Source organism: Aulonocara sp. 'chitande type north' Nkhata Bay, linkage group LG7 (genome assembly GCF_057382095.1).
Source record: "Aulonocara sp. 'chitande type north' Nkhata Bay isolate Kocher_YH1m ecotype deep benthic linkage group LG7, A_spYH_male_GT1.1, whole genome shotgun sequence".
Classification (NCBI taxonomy): Eukaryota; Metazoa; Chordata; class Actinopteri; order Cichliformes; family Cichlidae; genus Aulonocara; species Aulonocara sp. 'chitande type north' Nkhata Bay.
The window spans coordinates 50789153-50808453 of NC_141350.1; the positions used below are offsets into that span (position 1 = coordinate 50789153).

General features: G+C 39.9%; 1 protein-coding gene across 3 annotated transcripts in view; it reads right to left on the reverse strand.

Annotated features, from left to right (window-relative positions):
• The window catches only part of kcnt1a (potassium sodium-activated channel subfamily T member 1a), a 41852-nt gene that overhangs the window by 16391 nt on the left and 6160 nt on the right, over positions 1-19301 (reverse strand). Inside the window, exons 1-12 of one of the 3 annotated variants that reach the window (XM_086301132.1) lie at positions 18917-19025; positions 14842-14921; positions 10884-11031; positions 9437-9484; positions 9102-9150; positions 8386-8445; positions 8019-8093; positions 6312-6395; positions 5513-5607; positions 4152-4332; positions 3910-4074; positions 3647-3783 (exon numbers count right to left, since the gene is read on the reverse strand). In XM_086301132.1, the coding sequence (XP_086157258.1) occupies positions 3647-3783; positions 3910-4074; positions 4152-4332; positions 5513-5607; positions 6312-6395; positions 8019-8093; positions 8386-8445; positions 9102-9150; positions 9437-9484; positions 10884-11031; positions 14842-14921; positions 18917-18984 (1190 nt within the window). In that variant the 5' untranslated portion in view covers positions 18985-19025. Of the gene's footprint in view, positions 1-3646; positions 3784-3909; positions 4075-4151; positions 4333-5512; positions 5608-6311; positions 6396-8018; positions 8094-8385; positions 8446-8761; positions 8812-9101; positions 10854-10883; positions 11032-14841; positions 14922-18916; positions 19026-19301 lie in introns of those variants that run through there. The other 2 variants (XM_086301131.1, XM_086301133.1) reach the window with 2 other exon arrangements.

The following is a 19301-nucleotide window of genomic DNA, read 5'->3' on the forward strand; positions in this document are numbered from 1 at the left end:
GAGTGCCCAAAAGCACAAGGTGTGCAATACTCAGAGACATGGCCAAGGTAAGAAAGGCTGAAAGACGACCACCACTGAACAAGACACACAAGCTGAAACGTCAAGACTGGGCCAAGAAATATCTCAAGACTGGTTTTTCTAAGGTTTTATGGACTGATGAAATGAGAGTGAGTCTTGATGGGCCAGATGGATGGGCCCGTGGCTGGATTGGTAAAGGGCAGAGAGCTCCAGTCCGACTCAGACGCCAGCAAGGTGGAGGTGGAGTACTGGTTTGGGCTGGTATCATCAAAGATGAGCTTGTGGGGCCTTTTCGGGTTGAGGATGGAGTCAAGCTCAACTCCCAGTCCTACTGCCAGTTTCTGGAAGACACCTTCTTCAAGCAGTGGTACAGGAAGAAGTCTGCATCCTTCAAGAAAAACATGATTTCCATGCAGGACAATGCTCCATCACACGCATCCAAGTACTCCAAAGCGTGGCTGGCAAGAAAGGGTATAAAAGAAGAAAAACTAATGACATGGCCACCTTGTTCACCTGATCTGAACCCCATTGAGAACCTGTGGTCCATCATCAAATGTGAGATTTACAAGGAGGGAAAACAGTACACCTCTCTGAACAGTGTCTGGGAGGCTGTGGTTGCTGCTGCACGCAATGTTGATGGTGAACAGATCAAAACACTGACAGAATCCATGGATGGCAGGCTTTTGAGTGTCCTTGCAAAGAAAGGTGGCTATATTGGTCGCTGATTTGTTTTTGTTTTGTTTTTGAATGTCAGAAATGTATATTTGTGAATGTGGAGATGTTATATTGGTTTCACTGGTAAAAATAAATAATTGAAATGGGTATATATTTGTTTTTTGTTAAGTTGCCTAATAATTATGCACAGTAATAGTCACCTGCACACACAGATATCCCCCTAAAATAGCGAAAACTAAAAACAAACTAAAAACTACGTCCAAAAACATTCAGCTTTGATATTAATGAGTTTTTTGGGTTCATTGAGAACATGGTTGTTGTTCAATAATAAAATTATTCCTCAAAAATACAACTTGCCTAATAATTCTGCACTCCCTGTATATCTGGGCTGTTCCTGGTGTGGTTCTGTCTATTGAACACCTTCATCTTTATCACCTTTGTCACAACTTCACTGAAAGAATCCCTGTGAAGTTTTTCAAACAGCCGTACATAAATCAAGACTGTATACGATTACCACAAATATGCAAATTAACTGTAATGCGCTGTACAAAATTCCTGGATTTATCGCTTAAGCTTGGCTGCAGCTCTGCATACTGGATATTTGTCAAATTGGACTTGTATGAGAGGTACGACATAAATAAAATTCAACTGAGTCATAGATGTCATTATGGCTACAAAAATAAACCTGACTTGACATACAGATTGACAACAAGTTTTTATGCCTTTCATCATTGTTACAATGTTCCATAGTCTCCCTCATGAATCTTTCACAACTCCAAAGTATCAGAAGAATGTGAGACAGATTATGTTGCCTTTCTTCAGAAGAGCAGTCCCTCTATCGGTTCACTTTCAAAAGGAATGAGTATAGCTTGAATGAATAATTACAGTGTTGTCTGAGTATGAGGCCAAACAATAGCTCTGACAAGCCTATTTACTAAGAAAAGAAGAAGAGAATATCAGGGTAATATTAAGGATTGGTAGGACAATAGTCTTTTAAGTCCTACTGACAGTTTGCAAGAATTATCAGTACCTTTCCCAGAATGTGAAATATGAACTTTTGGGAGCCACTGTAGATGATTTAATTGGAAACAAATGAGGTGCAGATGTCAGATGATAAAAGGAATCCATAAAACTGTCTTTATGAATATGACACCAGTACATTATTATATTTTTAACATAACCAATCAACAGGAAACCAAGAAAGACAAACAAACTGAAAAAAACAGCACACAGAGCTATTTGACTGAGAAAAAAGGGGAAAAAGACAATTTCAACAAAGGTCAGTCTTGAAACCATTTCATTTTTCAACTTTCTCTTTCAATATCTATGTTATTCTTTGTAATGGGAAGTTTGACATTTATCTTAACATCTTAACTACGCATTTGATCCAAGCTGTATTTCCATTTGTTCATTTTCATTCTAGTAGCATTCTTTTGAAGTCAAGCACAAATACTTTGGGGCCCAATTGAATTTATTTAGAAATAAAATTCTCACATCACTCTGACCTCTTCTCAAAATGTTTTCTCCCTTGCCAAACACAGTGAAGCAAACACAATAAAACAGTATTTTATTATGACTATGTTTACACTTACACTTAACCACTTATAGTGGGTTTCTAAGGACTGCATTAACTAATAATATGGGCTTCAACAGCTCAACTCCCATCCTCTCCCCTCCCAATATTCATTCTGTGCTTTAATACTATTCTGCGAACTCAGTAAAGATTACACAATGATTGTAAAATTTTATATAATAAAGCAATTTTTAGTCTCCCACAAAATGAGCACCAACATGGCGCATTTCAGTAAATGATGGACAGTGTTCCAAACTTTTACCACGTCCCTAATCAATGTTATTGACTGCAATTTTCCTTCATTTCATTGATGTTTGTTGGCATTTGTGTCAGAAGCAGCTGTGTAGCAGGCAGAAGATGGATGCAAAAAGCAGGACTTGGAAGACAATGGGTAAACTTAAAAGCGGCTAAAATGCTAAACTTACACCAAGTACAAAATAATGCAAGTTAAAAACAAGAAAACCAAAACTTCTAGTATTCAAGGGAAATATAGAACTAGGAAAAATACAACAAAGGACAAAAAGGAGACTGAGGCTTTATATACAAACACAGGATAACATGGAAACAGGCAACAGGTGGGAAAACAGCTGAAACTAATTACAGATAATGAAAGAGGGGAAGCAGAATTGAATACAAAACACAAGAGACAAGAGGTTCCCAAAATAAAAGACCAGGACTAAGGAGACAATAAACTAACAGTGTGGGGAAAACAAGAGGGACATGAAACCATAACACCAAAAGAAAGTGCACCAGGCGTAAGGAAATAATAAACAAGATTGTAGATTTGTCTGGAGATCTTGGTCCTGTTGCACGACCCAGTTTGAGCCCAAGTTTTAGCTGTTGGACAGATGGCCTCACATTTGGTCTCATCTGTGCAAAGGGCATTGTTTCAGAAGTCGTGTGGTTCAGATGCAACTTGGCAAACCCGCTGTGCTATGCTGTGCTGTTATGTCGCTTTCTCCCTTCCAAAGAAGCCAGACTTGTTCAGTCTTTTTCTCATTGTACTGTCATAAACCTTTACATTTAACATACTAGCTGAAGCCTGTAAAGTCTGAGATGTAGCTCTGGGGTCCAGTTTCTCTGAGAATTGCACAGTGTGACTCCTGAGGCTGTTGCATTGTTTTAATTGTGTTAAGATTAGCAAACTGACAAAATTTTGTAGAGGTGTTCTAACTTGCTGATGATCAGTTAATCAAGTACATTTGATTAGCAGGGCTAAGTGTTACTTACCCTCTTAATTCCTATTGGAAGCGGGAAGGGTGTGATTAGTTTCTAACAGGACTGCAAACAGTCCTGTGAAGAGTCTCTTTTTTTCACAGGATTATATATTGGAAAAAGTCACAGTTAAAGTATAATCTAGTTATAGGAACTGTAACTTACTTGGCTCTAAGCAGATCCTGATCTTTGAGGACAGACCCTTGCAGATAGATGACTCTTTGAGACCACAGAGGGATCTGCAGCACCCTTCGCACCTGGAGGTCCATTTCAGTTGGGCACAGGATCACCACATAGTAATCCTTGAAGATTATGTAAGAACCACATCAGTATCTCAAAAGAGGAATTTCTATGTAAATGGAGACACACCATGTCAGTCATTATCACTTGTAAGTAAACCTCGAGCACGTGTATGTAACGGTCGTTACCTGCAGTCGTGGATGAGCGTAGAATTCATTGAGAAAGTCCATGAGCAGGTCTATTTTGAGTGCGCTGACACACAGCACAACATGTTTCTCTGTCTGTGCTCTGTGGCGGCTGTAATTCCCCCCAGACTTCTGTCTCTCCATCCACAGGTAGATCAGCTCTTCAAACTGACAAGCAGCACGCGATGCAGAGGTCACACGAGGAAATGTAAACGGATCCAAAGATTATTTCAGTATCTTTGTACCTGAAGAGGCAGCACCACCAGGGCCACGCAGATCATGATGACTACCAGTAACTGGGAAGGCCATATGCGGGGAGTCACATCTCCGAAGCCCACAGTGGAGAAGGTGACAATGCAGAAGTAGAACGAAGTGAAGAGGGAGAGGTTTTTGCCTGCTCGTTCCAGGTGCTGAATCCCACACGTGCTGTATACAAACAAATACGAAGTCAGCATATACAGCTACAGCATGTAGGTTGGTTATGAACCTGGACATAGAGGCCACAAGGAATAGATAAATAAATATGCTGTATTAACAACTAAAAGGTTTGTTTAAATATTAATAAAAAATAAACATTAAGCTTTTGTTTGTCATTTTGACTTCATAACTGATATTTTAATTCATTTTGAGCATTTCTCAGCTAGCAAAAATGGTTTGGATCACTCTTCACCGTTACAATTATACTTTAACCAGTAGTATAGAGTAGAAGAAATCAAAGCACAAAGCTGGTGGGTGCTTTTCAAAGTTTTCACTGTAAATTCTCTTCTTTTAAAGCTGTTGCATCAACCTCCACTGTATAATCTGAAAATGTCTAAGTTCCTGTACGGCTATATCACTGAAATGTGATCTCATACGCTTGTTTTGCACTCGGCTGCGGCAACGGTGTCACATTTACCAGGTCACAAAAAGCAAGAGTATACAGCAAGCTGAAATAACACAAAAACACGGTGGATGCCAGGAGATGTGACGTCAGCTGTCTCACTGTGATGGCATCAGCCACACATGGATAAATCAGTGGATTTGTTTACTTTATTAGTTTGTTTTGCAGTTTTCTTCATTAATATAATTATGATTATGATCTCAATTGCTAGTTTTGAATCATCTGTATAACATGATTTTCATATTTTTAATTTTATGGCCCCATTCAGAGTTAAATAAAGCAGGGTATATTTTGGAGTCCGCCTGCCTTGTGATTGGCAGGTCGCTACCATATGAGCGCACAGAGTCACTCGATTTCTCAGTCAGAGCCAACCATTGCTTGTCACCTCTGGTTTCCAAAAACCAAGACGCTGATGGTGAAAATGCTCAGCTCCAGGCTTCAAAACAACAGTTTATAAACAGCTCACATAATCATGGTTACATCTGTGTTTTACGTACTGTCTATGAGTTTAACTACCCTGCAGTGAACTAAACAGCACTGTCAAAGTTATGCTCCCATAATATTTGGAATTATCTGGATCACCATTTTTAGTATCGCTTAGTAATTATTAAAAATATAAATAAAAATCTGCACAGTTCTTTCACATTTTAGCAAACACAGACAGAAGCACAATATGTCACCACTCTGAACAGAATGGTTTTACAGTCCCTGCAGAGGCAGGCTCACCCAGTGAAGACGAGGCAGAGCAGGGTGCAGATCAGAATGAGGACCTGGTTAAACATGGCCGAGTTGGTCCTCTGGATCGCTCGATGGACATCGTTCTACCATAAACAACATACAGCAGTTATAGTTAAAAACCTATTCATTTTCTTCTGCTTATCAAATTCAGAGTTATAGGGGGAGGCTGAAGCCTATCACAGCTGTCACAGGACGAGGGTACACTGTTGTAGGGTTAATACACAGAGACAGATAATAGGTCACATCTAGAGTCAATTTAGGATCTCTAATTAATCCAACCCCATGCATGTTTTTTGGATTGTGGGAGGAAGCTGGAATACCTGGAGCAAACCCAAGCAGACACAGTGAAGGCATGCAATAGGACCAGTCTGGATTTGAACTAAGCTCCTGCCTGTTGTGAGGTGACAGTGAGTACTACCACTGGACCACTGTGTTTCCCAAGGATACAAATGCTTATAATCAGTGACACTGCGTCTACCCCTGTTCCATTTAATTGTGAATTCGTTTAGCGGTTGCAGATGCTTCTACTCTTGTATGCTCCCCACTGCAGTCTGCAGAGCAACATGATAAAATGCACACAGCACTGAAAATAATCCCTAATGAGCTCCCTCCTGTGTGCAGCACAAACAGAGCAGAACCAAAGAAGGATTTTTTGTTGTTACAGTGTGGATGTCGGGGAGTACGAAGGCCTCTATAAATCAGTGCAGTTAAAATGTCTGAAGTAAATCAATAAGCTGTTGAAAACTGGTCATTAATAGACAAAATTCAGTTAACTGCTTTGACTTACGATCATATTCTCCAAAGCACATTTGGCCAACCAGCAGTTGAGAAACACAGGAATGAAAATGTTCCTTATCGAGGGCCAGAAAATCTGAGGAGAGGTAGAAAACACTTCATTTCAGAGTTTTCTCAAACAATAAAAATCTCACAGCAGTGGGTCATATGTCTGCAGCTTAAACGTGCTACCTGTGAAAATTAAAACTTTTAAGTATTATTGTGTAACGTTTTTATACCCAGAATCATTAAAGAGGAATACTCTGCACTGTCTTAGTCAGCTATGATGTTTGTAGTTCTATCTTCTCTGTCCATGTAGCTCAATCTGCACAAAATGTCAGTGTTACCTCTCTAGTACTTGTTGTAGTTGAGCATTTTCATATAAGAGCTAATCAAAGCAAGCATGCAGCATTAATTACAGCAAGGTCAATGATTTGAATGTTGATGACCCTCTTGTGACAGGCAGATGCACACTTGTCCTGCACATTGATGTAGTTTGGCACCAACAAACTAGTCCTTAATGAAACTTGTTTTATCTTTTAGAGTAGCAAGGCCAAGACTTCTTTAAAGAGACAATTCTGCTGAGCTTGAAATGATTATTTTTTTCTGGCCATCTGGCCACCACAAATCAAGGTGCCATCCATTAGAAAGTACACCCTCTTTAGATTCTATCTATCTTAATATAATCAAAAAACATTATCTTAAGAACAGATAAATACATTTGGAGTAACAACAACATGACAGTAAACCTAAGCAGAAGAGTGTGTAAAAAACTCCAGTACACCCTACCAATCGGACCTAAGAGGTTAAGTAGCAGCCAGGTGCTGATTAAGAGACCATCATTATGCGTGAGTACACCTAATGAGGGTATTACAGGAGCAGAAGTTTTTGCAGTTTGCTGGTCCAGAGCATTCAGTGTGCTTTAACACAAGACGAAAGAACTCAGCAACCATCTTTGAGAAGCAACTGCTGCTGCTCATCAATCTGGGAGGGAGTATTACGTCCATCATTTATACAATGCATACAATCCTTCATACAATGAGAATGATTCTTCAAAAGTGGAAAACATTCAAGATAGTAACCAATCTTCCCAGAGGTGGACATAGCATAACACCTTATACCAACTATCAAATCGTCACAGTAGAGGGGTGACGATTTGTTTATTTTGCAGCAACAGGTGCTGGGGACCTTGCAGCCTTAGAATCAACCACAAACTCCTCTGTATAGCAATAATTCCAGAGGCCACATGTTTAATGAGCTCAAGTAAAGCATCAAATCTATAACAAAGTTAAAAGGGAGTTTTTCCTTTCCACTTTTGCCAAAGTGCTTGCTCATAGGGGTCATATGATTGTTGGCTTTTTCTCTGTATGTATTATTGTAGGATCTACCTTACAATATAAAGCGCCTTGAGGCGACTGTTGTGTGATTTGGTGTTGTATAAATATATGGAATTGAACTGAATTGAATTAAAAGAGCTGTGCATAAATAAACTGCAAAACTCAGTGAACTGAAGCAATGTTGCAGAAGAGAGTGGGTTAAAATTCCTCCACATCAATGTGAGAGAGTGATATAATCATATAGAAAATGGTTGCTAACTATTAAAGTTATTGCTGCTAAAAGTGATTCCACAAGCTTCTGAATCATAGGATGTGCTTAATTTTTCATGGAGTGCTTCTGCATAATAAAGCACATTTCAGGGTTGTCATGGTAAAACTTTTACCGTAATGATGAAGGGAACTGTGTTGATCATCTCTAGAAGAAAGGACACCTGGAATATCTGCTCCCAAATGTTCCCCTAAAAGTAAAAACAGGCACAGACTTTTAACACTTTCATCTGTAAGCACACAAAAGACAGTGAGTCACTGCAGAGATTCATTGTTGTCTGTCACCCTGCAAAACCACTTATTCCTTCACCTCAGCCATATCCTGCAATTACTGTCTGTCTTTAATGTAGCCTTGACAAATGACTTGGTCTAATTGCACCACTTATGGATTGTCAATCTAGCACATTGTAAGTGATTAATTGTACAGAATGCATTAATCATGTTTGAAGCCAGAGTGCTTTTTTTTAGCACACTCTGTCTTACCTTGTAACTCAGATACATTAGTAACATAGTCTCCAGGAAACTAATGATGGCCACAATCACCTGTGCAAAAACAGGATATAAGACATACTTAATTATTTACAACAGCGTTGTCACAAATAATCTTCTAAGAATGACGCTCACCATGTTTTCACATGACGATCAGACATTTATGGTTTGCATTAGACAGTCAAATATTTGGTCAACAGCACAATTGAAAGCAGAGATGGGATCACTCCAGTTGCAACACCTGTCAATATGTTGATGTTCTGACACACGACCCATGTAGTCACTGCTACACTGTTACCTGATCGTGTGAGTACACATGGGTCGGAGAACCCCCGTCTTTAAAAATCGGCCATCATTTTCAACTACACACCTGTAAAGTATCTTGAATCTTGCACGGTTGTGACGCTATGCTGTTGAAATCTGTCCACAGACAGACAGACAGACAGACAGATATACAGAGAGACAGACAGACAGACAGATAAAGACCTGCCCGAGAACTCAAAATGGCTTTGTGGTAGTTCCACTTACAGAAGATGTTTCCAGGACAATTTGTCACAATGACACACACATGCACGCACACAGACACTCACAAGGTACAAACTGTACCAGCTGTGCCAATGAGGCCGGCAAACACACACACAAGTTTATGCAACTCAGTGAAAGTCATTGAAAGTTTTGCTTTATGTGCTCTTTCTTCTCTTGTGACTCACTTGAATGGCCCAGACAGGAAGCTTCCTATCCACCCAGAAGATCAACTCCCTGACAGAGAGAGCACACAACAGTGACAATTGTACTACATTTAACAACAAATTCCCTCCAAATCAAAGAAAAATTGTACATGATTGGTGTCTATACCATCAGTGACAACGTGAGATAAACAGAAGACCAAGCTGGCAGGGATCTCTTTACATAAATGTTGATAAAAAGGGAAAATCCGATAATGAAAACACCGATGGCCTGCCAGAATAACTAATAAGGTGAATGGAAGAAATGAGGTATCAGACCAAACAAAGAGCTGAAAGAAATCACACCTTTTGCTGCTTACCAGTTAATTTCTCTGTCCTGCACTGAACCGTTCCACTGACAGTCGACACTGTGGAGTAGTGATGATGGTAAGGGAGGAAGGCAGCAAAATAGCAGGAAGTGAAACATGAACATGGGAGGATTTCTGCAGCTGAACTAGATCGTAGACACGTCAGTTTATTAAAGCAAAGTATGAGTTCCTAAATCTTCATACTGAATTAAAATAGAATGCTAGATCTTTTCACACTTTTTAAAAATTTTAAAAACTTAAATATGAAACACACATTTATTTATTAATGATCATTTGATTTGTGTAAAATTTAAAGCACACAACAAGCCAATTAATCAAGTTAACCACCCAAAGGAGCTGGCCAGCTCCTCATAGATAACTGTATGGAAAAGAGAAAAGGCTTCCTGTTCTGTCCTATAAGCAAATCTTTGCTTTATCTATTGGTCCTATAAGACATATCTTCAGTCATCAAAGTTGAACCTTTGTTATATTTCTCATATAACAAAACGCTTTTATACTCACACCTACAGCCAATTTAGAATCACTGGAATTAGTATTAAACTGAAATGCCTGATGTTTGGACTGTGGGAGTAAGCCAAACTAATTCTGGGAGAAACCATGCAAGCACAAAGGGAACATGCAAAATCCACACAGAAAGGCCCCACACTGCTGGTGGAGTCAAGCCCAGGAGCTTCTTGTTCTGAGGTGACTATCTGTGGAATCAAACTCTGATTACCAGTTATTCATGGTCACAACAGCAGATAGATAAAGCACAGCAAAAAGTTGATGGGGCAGACACTGGAATGAGACATTACCTCTACAGATCACCACTGACTGGCCTAAAGTTATCTAGAGTCACTGAGAGGCGACTCTAGATGAACAGATGCAAACTGGGAGGTCTGCACTCGTTTGCGTGTAGCAGCTCTAGAATTGGCAGTTTTACACATAATATTTATTCAATTCATAATAATTTGGTTTTTAAAAAATGAGAAAGGGACCACTTTCATGAGTAAATCATAGTATGTGACATTTAGGTCTTATGATGCGTACAATAGATACAGTATCCTATATATAGTATCGCACATGAGCATGCTGTGTCATCTAAATGACACCAAAGGAGGCTGCTGTTGCTGTGATTACGCAGACTCCAGGGCTTCTAAATAGATATTATGATCCCGACCTGTGGAACAGTCCTCCTACATATAATATGCAGAGCAACCTTAACCAGTAACCTTATATTCAGTACTCAGTACTCGGCATTTTATTTGCAGTTTAGCTTCTTTTTTCACCTTTTTTTGTTGCTTTCCTTTAAAGAATTAATCAACTGCAATGGATGAATAACAAATCTTAACATTATAATTGTTTTTTTCATTTTTTGAGAGTGTTGTGATAACATTGCGTTAGAATGTGCTTGATAAAAATCCTCGACTTGACCTGAAAACCTTTATTTTAAACAAACCATTTGTTGTTGCCACTGGGAGCGTTTTGCTGTGCAGCGCTGTGGCTGGCGCCTGCGCTCTGAGCGGGGTTGTCTGTCATTACTCTGATGATGTACAGCAGACAGGTGAGCAGCTTCAGGGAAAAGTTGAACACACGAATCCTGAGGCCTGAAGGCAAAAGAAAATAAGATTTGTATAAATAAATCTTATTTGTAAGTAAGATTTATTGTGACAGTGTGTACATAGGCTTTCCTGTGTTTAAGTTTAAACTGTATTTAACACAGTGTCATTTCTTCAGAGTAAATCTCTGACAGGTAAGGAAAAAACATCTGGGATTCTCCACAGGTGTTCTCATACAATGGTGGAAATAATCATTTGATCCCGGGCTGAATTTGTAAGTTTGTCTCTAATTTTTAAAATATTTTTATAATTTTTATAGTTTTTTGGAGAGAGACAAAACATCAACCAAAAATCCAGAAAAAACAAATTACATGAATTATATCATTGATTTTCATGTCAGTGATTCTTAAGCAAAGTCTAACTTAATACTTGGGGGAGAAACTTTTGTTGGAAAGCACAGCGGCAATATGTTTCTTGTAGCTGGTCACCATGTTTCACACATCTCAGGGGGAATTTTAGCCCACTCCTCTTTACAGAAACTCTCTAAATCCTTTAGGTTTCGTGGTTGCTGCTTGGCAACTCAAAGGTTCAGCTCCATCCACAGATTTTCTCCAGGACTGAGATTTGGAGACTTGCTAAGCCACTCCATCACCTTAATTTGCTTCTTCTTTAATCACTCCTTTGTTGGCTCTGTGGTTTCTTTTAAGTCACTGTCATGCTGGAAGACCCATCTTCAGTGTTCTGGCTGAGAGAAGAGATTTTATGGTACACTGCCCAGTCCATTGCCCCATTAATCCGATGAAGGTGTCCATCATCGGATTGCCCCAAACAGCCCCAAAGCACAACGTTTCCACCTCTGTGCTTGACTGTGGGGATTGTGTTCTTTGGATCATATTATTATTAAATATTTCATTCAAAATAAGACACACAACTACAACGTCGGAAAAGACCCAGGGAAACCGAGTTGACGATAGAAACCCTGAAAACCACAAATTCCACACCAGAGTCTCAACTCTCGCGGCTTAAGATGGGCCTGTACATGTGCCCAATTGAGCAGGGGACATGGCCTGTATTTATATAGCGCTTTTACTAGTCCCTAAGGACCCCAAAGCGCTTTACATATCCAGTCATCCACCCATTCACACACTGGTGATGGCAAGCTACATTGTAGCCACAGCTGCCCTGGGGCGCACTGACAGAGGTGAGGCTGCCGGACACTGGCGCCACCGGGCCCTCTGACCACCACCAGTAGGCAACGGGTGAAGTGTCTTGCCCAAGGACACAACGACCAAGACTGTCCAAGCCGGGGCTCGAACCTGCAACCTTCCGATTACAAGGCGAACTCCCAACTCTTGAGCCACGATCGCCCTGCAGGGTGCAGCAACATATCAATCTATATCAATTCCTTACAGTGTAGTAGTATGTTACCAGTGGAGTTCTTGGTGACTGTGGCCTCAACTACCTTAAGATCATTATCAAGCTCCACCCATGTGGTTTTGGGTGATCCACCACCTTTCTCGTGATCATCCTATGAGGCAAGATCTTGCATGGAGCTCCAGACTGAAGGCGACTGATGGTCATTTTATATTTCTTCCATTTCTGAATAATCACACCAACAACTGTAGCCCATTCCAGCCTTGTGCAGGTCTACAATCTCATCCCTGATGTCCTTTGGCAGATCTTTGGTCTTGCCCATGGTGGTGGAGCAGTTGGAATGGATGAAACAGATTCTGTGGGCAGGTGTGCTTTATACACATAATGACTTGAGATCAGGACCATCTCTAATTGCTTGGCTGATTTTTTGATTGATTGCAATTGACACATACTACCAATCTGCAGGAATCAGAATAATTCTGGCTGGGTTGTAGAGGATCAAATACTTATTTCACTCAGTGACATACAAATCAATTCACAATTCTTCATATAATGAGTCTTTTCTGGATTTTTAATTGATATTAAAATTAATATATAACTACCATGAAAATTTAAAACTGTTCTTTAGAAGTCAGCAAATGTACATATTCAATCATTATTTCCCCTTCTTTACACATTTGGGTCTTATTATGCACAGCTTTCTGGGTTTGCTTTTGTCGCGTTGCCCTTTAATGTGCCCTTTCAATTAAGCAGCACTCATCGTAAGAACATGAGATGGTGGCCGGTACCATCCACCAGAGGTGGGACCAAGTCATTGTTTTGCAAGTCTCAAGTAAGTCTCAAGTCTTTATCCTCAAGTCTCAAGTCAAGTCTCAAGTAATGTCAGGCAAGTCAGAGTCGAGTCTCAAGTCACTGGTGTAAAAGTCCGAGTCAAGTCACAAGTCTGAAACTTTGAATTTCAAGTCCTTTCGAGTCTTTAAAAAAAACAAACGAAAAAATAATGTTGCAGTTATGCTAAATGTAAATATTAGACCATGTAATTTTTAAATCTGTGTTTTTCTCAACACATGACAAAATAGTGAACTTAGAAAATATACACAAATTGTGAAATTGCACCTCTTTAAAATGCAGCTCAATTAAACCTAGCTCCAAGAATAATTTTCACCGACAGTTCTGAGATAAGCTGCATGTTATTCTTGGATGCGGTTGTAGGACCAGCTTTAAAATCGCATGACAAAAATATCATACACATTAAAAAAAACTGTATCACCAACGTAGCCTGGACAACATTTGCTAGTTGGATGAAGTCAGCTATCTCATTGTAGCATATTTATATGCATATTTATAATTATACGCTTCTTGGAGTGAGTGCATACACTCATGAAGTTTAGTAACTTCAGGTCACTGCAACAAGCCCAGGTACAGTTTACCGACGGATGGGTGCAGGACCTTGAAATGCACCGTGTAGAACGAAAGACCATCGTACGTATCATAAGTTTACCAGTCTCACAAATCGTCGTCATAAATACACATTCCTTAACCGTTTATTAATAGGACCTTTGAGCTCAACGGTAATTAATTAGTAGTGGAAATAATTTCTGGTACCCATCACAGAAATGTAGCAGTGACAATAATACTGTATGCTGTAATCGTACTGGGCAATTAGTGATACAAAACAACTGTTTTATCCTGTGAATAAAAGTATATGTTTTTGTCAATGTACCATAATAACAGAAGCGAAACGCAATATTGTGTCAGGACAATTCACTATTTATGCACAATAAATAAAGGAGCATAGCGCCACAATTTCTGTTCAGCGCCAGACTTGCTTGTAACCTATATCACCAATTATGTTATGAAAATGACGTATTAACTACTAAAAAACACTGACCTTCGTGTAAATGCTTGGAGCAGACTAACCTGTGAGCTGGAGGGTTCTGGGACGTTATATTTGATCTTTGAATGGCTGCAATCCAGGCCATCCGTCGCCTCTTTGTTACTTCGGAAACATGAACAATTTCTCTTCAACGACGTAATCCGATAACAACCGATCTCTTTACCCGTCGGCTTCCCGTGGCTGTCATGCGACCGGCTATTGCAGTTAATAATACAACAGCTTCTTGACATTTTTGTGTTTCTTTTTATCGCTGTATAACTGATTTTAATTGAAAGCCTGCGTGCGCTAGTACCGCTTGCCACGAGTTCCCAGAATCCTTTGCGGTTCTACCCGTGAATGACGTCACATTTTCAATCTCTATATAATATGCATGTTAAATTTTATATTTGGGGTAAAATATCAAGTCTTTTCAAGTAAACCGGTTCAAGTCCAATTCAAGTCCCAGGTCATTGGTGTAAAAGTCCAAGTCAAGTCACAAGTCTTAGAACATTTTTTCAAGTCAAGTCTAAAGTCATAAAATTAATGACTCGAGTCTGACTCGAGTCCAAGTCATGTGACTCGAGTCCACACCTCTGCCATCCACTTACTTGATCTTTGGTTTTTGATGAAGAAAAGCTTCAGGCGCTCCTTGAAAGTGTTTTCGTTCACATAAAACTCTACCTGCACCCTAACAGGTAAGAGAGGGAGAGAGACAGTCACACAAGAATCAGCAGCATTAACAGAGATACGAAGATGTTTTTCAAACCGACGACCTTAATACAGCATGAATATTCATAATGCTGTTTTTGTAATTATCTGCCTGAGGAGAGTTATGTAATTATCTGTGTCTGATTTAGTTTCCAATTACATGACAGGACTCCTGTAGGCCACGCAGTTTCAACTGAAGAAACCAAAGAGCAGCTGCTAGAGTGGAGCATCATTTTAGCCAGGAGTGAAGTTAAAAGAGATGAAGGTAAATATTTTTGCACATTTTTTGTATGCAAGACAACAACATTCATATTTTAAAAGGAAAAGAGAAGAGAACAGAGCCTTTTTTTTCTATTCCTCTGATATCATCATTAAAAAGGTCATATAGTAGATGGGAACAGTTTATGCAGATATCACTGTGTCAGTGACATCTATCAGTGGCATTGCTAGATTTCCATATCAGACCAAAGCATGTTTTATGATGAGAAATCCAACATCCAGAAATGGAATGAAAAGACGCGCTTGTGCATAAATGAATATTAGATTTGTTTCTGCACCATCCCACAGAAGGATTACACATGTTGTGCGAGACATTGTGCACACCCGTTTGTATTTGCTATTAAGAATGATATAATGAAGATGAAAATGTATATTCATCAGTGACTCCTTTAGTGTGACTCCTCACACTCAAGAAAATATCTTGAGTGTGAGGAGATTCATTTTTATTCTGGTATGCCTTAGTAACATTTTCAGTATCTCTCATCCTAATCCTGTTGCTGCTCATATTTATGCTAAATTAGAAATCACTGCATCTCCCCACACAGCTGCGTTTGTGCACTCTCAAAGCTGTCAAAGACTGATCCTCCTGCATCCCTGTGACAGCATCAGCCCATCCATCAGGTTTTGATGTGGAGGTCCAATCTAGTTTGAGTGCCTGTGACATTTTTTTCAAACTGTCGTGACTCCCAAGGAAAAACAACACGGGCACAATGAGAACATGAAAACTCCCAAAAAGAAGACACTTCAAATGTAAGACCCTGTTGCCAACAACTGACTGCCTGTGCTGTTGCTACTGTATCGCTTGGCTTATTACTCGTGCCAGCTGGTGAGATGCTTGAGTCAATATAGTACTGTGCAAAAGTTCTGAGTCACTCCTATTTTCTTATATTTCTCTTTGAAGGAGGGAGACTTACAACTTCTTTAAGGTTGTCTTGAGGAAAGGTTCACCAGACTTTCTGAAGGTCTTTCAAAGTTTTTCTTGCTGTTTTTTCACTAATTCACATTGTGCCTACACATACCAGAAGCAACAAGGTGATTCCCAGAGAGCTCTTAGCTAAACACTTGGTATATATCTGAGGAAACGTGTTGCAGAGGAAACAAGGTTTGAAGAAACTGGACAGTCAAGTCCAGGATAGCTGAGGATAAAATCAGAAGTGGCAGGTCTAATGAAGTACCTATAACAGATGAACAGTATTTTAAAGTCATGTCATTAAGAAATAGAGAAGGTAAATCCAGCAAAGACCTGACAAAAGACCTGGGAGTTGCATCTAGCCCTTCCAATTATCCATCTTCCAATTATCCAATGAAACCTTATCAGAAATGGTCTCAGTACAAGGATGGCTGTCAAGAAGACATTCTTAAGGAAGCTGTTTGGCAATAGCTTCATTTTTCAGCGAGGTGATAATCCCAAACACAGTTCAGTAAAATCATACCACACAGTGAAAACTAAAACACACCAGGATCTGCTGAGAATTGGCCTCGTCCTATCCTGGCCTCAACATTATTGAAGCAGTGTGGGATCATATTGACAGAGAAGGGAACAAAAGGTGGCCAATATCCATAAAAGAGCTTTGAATGTCCTCCAAGAAGCCTGGAGAACTATTTCTGAAGACTACATAAAGAAATGACAAGAAGGCTAGGCTAAGCGAGTTGAGGCTGTGCTGAAGTTAAAGGTGGTCAAACCAAATATTGACTTTTGTTAGAATTCTACCAACTCTGTTTTATCTCATTTACCGTATTTCCATCTATGTTTGCACAACTCAATAAATCACTGCATCTGTTTCTCATTTTCCTAGTAAAGTATTAGGAAATGAAGAGTGACTCAAGACTTTTGCACAGCGCTGTATACCTCATCAAATTATGCTAAATCCAAACTAGCTGGGATTAGGAGAGATTCCTTGGGAAAAAGAATCTCGCTTGTAAGGGGCTGGATCTTAGCTGAGCTGACACGGGCTGAAAGATGGGAAGAACCGAGGACAGCACAAACTATTACAGGGCTAACACAGAAAGAAAGGCAACCACCACACACTCTCACATCCACATGTCCATCCAATTTAAAACCACAAATTAACTTAACAAGCATGTTTTTGGACTGAAAGAGAAAACCAGAACACCAGGGGAAACCCACACAGGTAAAGAAAACAACAGTGAACCAGGAGGTTTAAAAACAAGCTTCTTGCTGTGTGGCAAAAAGAGAGAAAGTGCAAAAACTCCTTTGATCGCTATGAATGAAAGAGAATTTCAGTGCTGTCTTTGCAGTACTATTTTCTGATGCATGGGCATGGGAAGGTATGAAAAGGAAGGCATGAGAGAGATTAGCAGGATTTCAGAAAGGGTGAAAAACTGCAACGCTTCACTGATGCTCCATTAATCTCAAGTTTTGGCTTGTGGCTGAAAGGATCACAGTGGAAGGGAAAGGGCGGTGTGGGTTGTTGGATGCGGCACTAAAATGGCTATTACAGTTCTTCACGACACTAAAACTACATCACAGTGATGGAAACCCTTCAGTGAAAAAAACTGAGAGAACCGCTCTGCGATGAGAACTAAAAACATCTGTAACATGGGGCCAGCAGCGGGACAGAAATGGGCTCTGGAGGCAGAAACACTTCAAATGAGAGGCTGTGCTGTCGTATATGAGAGTCCTACAGATTGATCTCTGTCTGTGTCTGTCTGTCTGTCTATCGCGTCCTTATACCCTCCCACGCATACATAGGCCTAATGGGTACAAGTAATGGCCCTTAATCAGCTCCTGTTGAGCACACAATTACGAACTGAAGAGGTCTGATATTAGTCATACTGCAGTGTCACGTCGGAGTTTCAGGCAACAAGACGCACACTTCTGTGACCAATTAGATCTTTTTAAACGCTTGCTTGTGGCTCAGCGAGTGTGAGTGTGTGTGTGTGTGTGATCATTGCCTCGCTTTCATTAAATCAATGCAGCTCGAGGGGTTCATCAATAACAGCATAGACCTGTTGCTTCCAATCCAAAAGGCCCATTCATCAATTGACAGAAAATATATGGATTAATATATATGTAAAAAGTCCTCAAGCAAAAAGTCCCAAAAATCTTACAAACTTTCAGTTAATTTGTTTTTTCTTCTCATTTATGTGACACTAAGCTGACTTTTAAATTACCGCTAAAACAAATCAATTATTGGTACGACTGAAACAAAATGTACAAAGATTCAGTTCATGTGCGTCTCAGCAGTCAACATTTGCGCGTTTTCGTGACTGAAGACCTTTCCGTTTTCGACTACTTTAAATAGTCACCTTGCAAATTCGCGAGTGGGGGTTTTCACACTTGAACAAAAGAAGTACAGGAGTAACTGAGAACATAATAATCCACAATAGCGACCTTAAGATACCGTTTTACTTTCTATAATAGCAGAAGTGTCGATGCGTAAAGAAGAAATGACTTTCTGATCCTGGCCCCTATAAATAAATAAATAGGAAGGTTTTTTTTGTTTGTTTATTTTTCCACCTCTTATCAAACTCCTGCTTATCTCCTAATAACTCCTAATACGTAATAACTACGACTCTTCCCGCCTGAAAATAATAATTCACAGCAAAGAGAAGGGGAAAAAAAGCCGTGGACAGCATTATTCTCCCGCCTCTTTACCGGCGCATCCACTTCCATTAACATTTGGACATCGTGCGCACTTCGGAGGGTAAATTCTCCTCTCCGCGTGGCCCTACCTCTGCCCGGCGTCACCACTACCAAACGTGTCCGACCTCCAGGTTGGGATGAGGATCTCCGGATCCATCGTGCAGGACACCTGTAGCTGCGTCGTGCAACCAGTTTGAATTCCTACAGATGACCAACGTGCCTCACTGCAGCTCTAAAATACCAGCGCAGCACTGCCGGAGGATGAACTGATTTTAGCTTTAACTTATGAAACGACACGATAAAGATAAGAAGATAAAAATAAGAAACCATAGACGAAGCGGTTTTTTTTTTTAATATATTTTATTTTCAGATGCTTGTTGGAGTATTTTTAGAAATATATTCCCGCAGCTCGTTTTTATTTTTTATTTTTTCCCTTCTTTGCGCGGGCCTGTTGCCACAGCAACGTTGCTTTGA